Source organism: Gallinula chloropus (assembly GCF_964237585.1).
Source record: "Gallinula chloropus genome assembly, chromosome: 2".
NCBI lineage: Eukaryota > Metazoa > Chordata > Aves > Gruiformes > Rallidae > Gallinula > Gallinula chloropus.
Genome location: NC_140086.1, coordinates 134,093,429 through 134,097,344, shown reverse-complemented (window position 1 = coordinate 134,097,344; position 3,916 = coordinate 134,093,429). Strand labels below are relative to the sequence as shown.

The 3,916-nt window shown below is 56.7% G+C and overlaps 1 protein-coding gene across 1 annotated transcript; it reads left to right on the top strand.

Moving 5' to 3' along the window:
• Positions 1–1,749: 1,749 nt before the first annotated feature.
• On the top strand, positions 1,750–2,809 carry ARL4A (ARF like GTPase 4A). Its single transcript, XM_084280304.1, has one exon. It carries the CDS (start codon positions 1,952–1,954, stop codon positions 2,552–2,554), a length of 603 nt encoding a protein of 200 aa, XP_084136430.1. The 5' UTR covers positions 1,750–1,951; the 3' UTR covers positions 2,555–2,809.
• The last annotated feature ends 1,107 nt before the right edge of the window (positions 2,810–3,916 follow it).

Sequence of the window (3,916 nt, the reverse complement as noted above, 5' to 3'; positions counted from 1 at the left end):
CGAAAGGCAAGAAGAGTAAAGTCAGAATCACAGAATGGTTAGGGCTGGAAGGGACCTTAAGAATCATCAAGTTCCAACCTCCCCTACACCAGACTGCTCAAGGCTCCATCCAACCTGGCCTTGAAGGGGCGGCTACCACCTCCTTGAGCAACCTACGCCAGGGTCTCCACCACCCTTGTAGTGAAGAACATACAGCTGGGCTTGGGCCCTCGGCCAACTCTGGTTTGTGGATCAAGGGCAAAACACCCGCTCAGCTGTCCTTCCCTCCGACTGGGCCCGTATCAGCGCCCGCAGAGATCCTGGGGGCGGCAGAGGGCAGCCAAGGGGCTTCTCCACAGCCGCCGAGACACGACGGTGGCCTATGGCTGGGATACTCGCTGCGTCACTCCAAGAAACCGTCAGCTCAGTAGCATTTTATCGAGGCTCTGACAGCGCTCCCGAACGCCCCGCGGCACCCCCGCCTCCTGAGAACGGCTCCGGCCGGGCCGCCACCGGCAGAACCGCTGCCACCACGGCGGCTGCCCCGCGCGGCGGGGGGGTCACGTGGGCCGGGCCGCCGCGAGGGGCTGGCGGCCCGCGAGATGCCGCTTTGAAGCCCGTTGCTAGGCGACGAAGGGGCGCGCGTGCAGCGCCTACGGGAGCTGCTGGCGGTAGGGGAGGAACGGCGCAACGGCCGGGCGAGCGGAGCCGCCTCTGCGGCGCCCCCCTGCCGCCCCGGGGAGCTGACGCTTACCCCCCACCGAGCGGCCTCCAGCGGGAAAGGGCGGCCGAGGAAGGGCGTTGCCCCCGATCCCCCCACTCCGCCTTCCGCGCACCCCCGGCGGTGGCGCAGGTGCGCTGTGACGCGCCGCCCAGCCGTCTGCCAGGCCGCTGTGGGGGGGAGGAGGGAGGGGATAGAGTGACAGCACCCGCATCCAATAATCACCCGTGCCTCCGAGGAAGGGGCGGGGAGGTAAGGCCGGCGGAGCACTGCCTCTCGCCTGCCGCAGGGGGCGAGAGGCTACCGGCACCGCCCGCCGCTTGGCGCACGGGCCCGCGCGCCGCGGGGAGAGGGCGCAGCGGCGGCGCCGACCGTCCCCGAAGGGGCCGCGTGAGGCGGTGGCTCCGCCCCACAGGGTGGCGAAGGAAGGAGCGGTGTCGCTCAAGCGGGGCGTGGGCGGGGACCCGCGCGCCCCCGCCCTTGCGGTGACTGCGGCCCCTTCCCGGGCCGTGCTCGGCCCCGGCATTCGATAAGGACGGTAAAGATCTTTCCCTCCGATGAGTGGCCTGTGCCGTCGGCCAATAGGCGAGGCGGACCGCACCTTCCTCCCCGCCCCCGCAGCGCGGCCGAGCCAATGAAAGCCGCGGGGCGGGGCGCGCGGGGCTAGGCGCGGGCTGGGAGTTGCCGCGCCGCCAGATGCGGGGGAGTCGCGGTCGCGGCGGCACGGGTGGCGCGTGCGGTGGATGCGGCACGCTGGCGATGGGGGCGCGGGCTGCTCTCGCCTCCCCGCGCTGAGGGACGTGCCCGACAGCGGGGCCGAGCGGTAGGCGAGGGGCGGTGGGGCGCGGTGAGGCGGGCGGCGGGTGGTGGGTGGTGGGTGGTGGGGCGGCGGGGCGGCGGCCGCCGCGGCGAGGGACGCAGGTGCCCGGCGAGCTGCAGTGTCGGTAGCGGCCGCCGCCGCGGCGCGGGGCGGCAGAGCCCCGCTGGGCCGGGCGGGCGGGCGGGGGGGGTGCTGGGGGACGTGTGGCGGTGTGCGCCGCTCTGCCCGCCGCCGCTTCCGCAGTCTGGGCGGTGGCGCTGGCCGGCGGGTCGTGGCCGCGGAACCCCGGGCCGAGGCGTAGGGAGGGTGAGCCGCGGGCGAACTAACACCGCTTGTGTCGTTGGCAGGATCGGAGCCTAGCGCGGCGGCGAGCGCAGCCGTGGGAGCCGGCCTCTGCTCGTGGCAGCCTGCTGTCACCCTCCCTTCTGGCAATGGGGAATGGACTCTCGGACCAGACGCCCATCCTCTCCAGCCTGCCTTCCTTCCAGAGCTTCCACATCGTCATCTTGGGACTGGACTCCGCTGGAAAGACGACCGTGCTCTACAGGCTGCAATTCAATGAGTTCGTCAACACTGTCCCCACTAAAGGATTTAATACGGAGAAAATCAAAGTGACGCTGGGCAACTCGAAAACGGTCACGTTCCACTTCTGGGATGTGGGCGGCCAGGAGAAGCTGAGGCCGCTGTGGAAGTCGTACACGAGGTGCACCGACGGCATCGTGTTTGTGGTGGACTCTGTCGATGTTGAGAGAATGGAGGAGGCCAAAACAGAACTTCATAAGATTACTAGGATATCTGAAAATCAAGGAGTGCCTGTCCTTATCATTGCTAACAAGCAGGACTTGAGGAACTCTCTCTCCCTCTCTGAAATTGAGAAAATGTTAGCAATGAGCGAGCTGAGTTCTTCGACTCCTTGGCATTTGCAGCCTACCTGTGCAATCATTGGAGATGGACTCAAAGAGGGACTGGAGAAGCTACATGATATGATAATTAAGCGAAGGAAAATGTTGAGGCAGCAGAAAAAGAAGAGATGAGTTCTGTTTTGACCTTTCTCTTTTAGAGTAGTTACATGGTCAAAATTTGACGTAAGATAGCTTCCAAACCCAGGCCTGCTTGTTTGGATGCCGTTAAGATTAGTTACATTAAACAATCAGTTGCACAACCTTGCTGTGTGGAAGGCTGTGCAGTTACAGAACTTTTTTTTTGGTTTTGTTTTTTTTTTAACTAGTCTCTTCTGAGTTTCATGGCTCTGCATTATTTCAGAAGCCCTAATAGATGATGTAATACTATCAAGGAAATGGATGGGTGGGTATATGTGACATGGATGTCTAAATAGCCAAATAAAATGAGGGGTTTCTGCTTAGTGTTGTATTCATATGTTTGAGGGTGCCCTCTGCAAGCAATTTGCATTGAAGGTGTTCTGTGTTTTTAAACTTCTAATGCTCGTAAGTGGAGTGTTTAGGTGAATATTATACAGCTTTAAAAACATGTATGAAGCTAGTAGCCCATTCTTTCGAGAGGCTGGGGTTTGGTTTTTTTTTCATTTTGTTTGGGGATTTATTTGAAAGCTTGGCTCCACGTGTAGTTTTATGGTTTTTTTGGTTTTTGATTTTTGGGTTTGTTTTTTTTTTTAATTTGGCACTTTTTGAAATTGAATCCTGTTCAGTTCAAATACTTGAAATTGAAGTGCTGTGGATTCCTCAGCTGATAAAAGAAAGACTTTTTGACAAGTAAAAAATGTAAACAACATGCCGGAGCATGGAAAAGCGGTTTCCCAACATGCAGCATGTTTTTTGTATATGAGGCTTTTATTTTTTAGAAGTAGCCATTCATCATCGTACAGTGCTAATCAGGTTTAAACTATTATTAAAAATTAGTAATTTATTTCTGAATGATGAGTATTATGTCCTCCTGCTATCAAGTTAAGAGTAAATTATTTGCGGTAAAGTAGCTATAAAGAACAGTCCTGGCTATTGTGGTTCTAGCCAGTGCAGCAGTTTTTTTGCTCTACTGGTGACTTTGCTGGCAATAAAACAAAATTATAATGAAGTAAAGATGGAGTTAAAACTAGCAGAGCGCATCTTGTATCTCCCCAAAATACCCCATTTTATTAAAGTGGTATTGCTATGTCACTTTTTTTTTGCCTTTTTTTTTTTTTTTAATCGTGACTCTTAAAAGTATTTTGTGGTTAGGAATGTAATAATGCTTTTTACACTCAAACATTTGACACTACCGGGGGCGGGGGAGGGAGGGGAGTGAGGGAAGAAGATTTTCAAGATGGGCCTGTGTTCTGCTTTAATTATGCTTTAAGCTGTTCTTGTTTACAGAGTGTGCAAACAGTGTTAACTGGGCAGGATAGTGCTTGACAGAAAAGGGAGGGTAGTTTTTCTTACAGG

Bases quoted from the DNA above. Each gene is read 5' to 3' on its own strand.
- ARL4A (XM_084280304.1), top strand. From the start codon at position 1,952: ATGGGGAATGGACTCTCGGACCAGACGCCCATCCTCTCCAGCCTGCCT.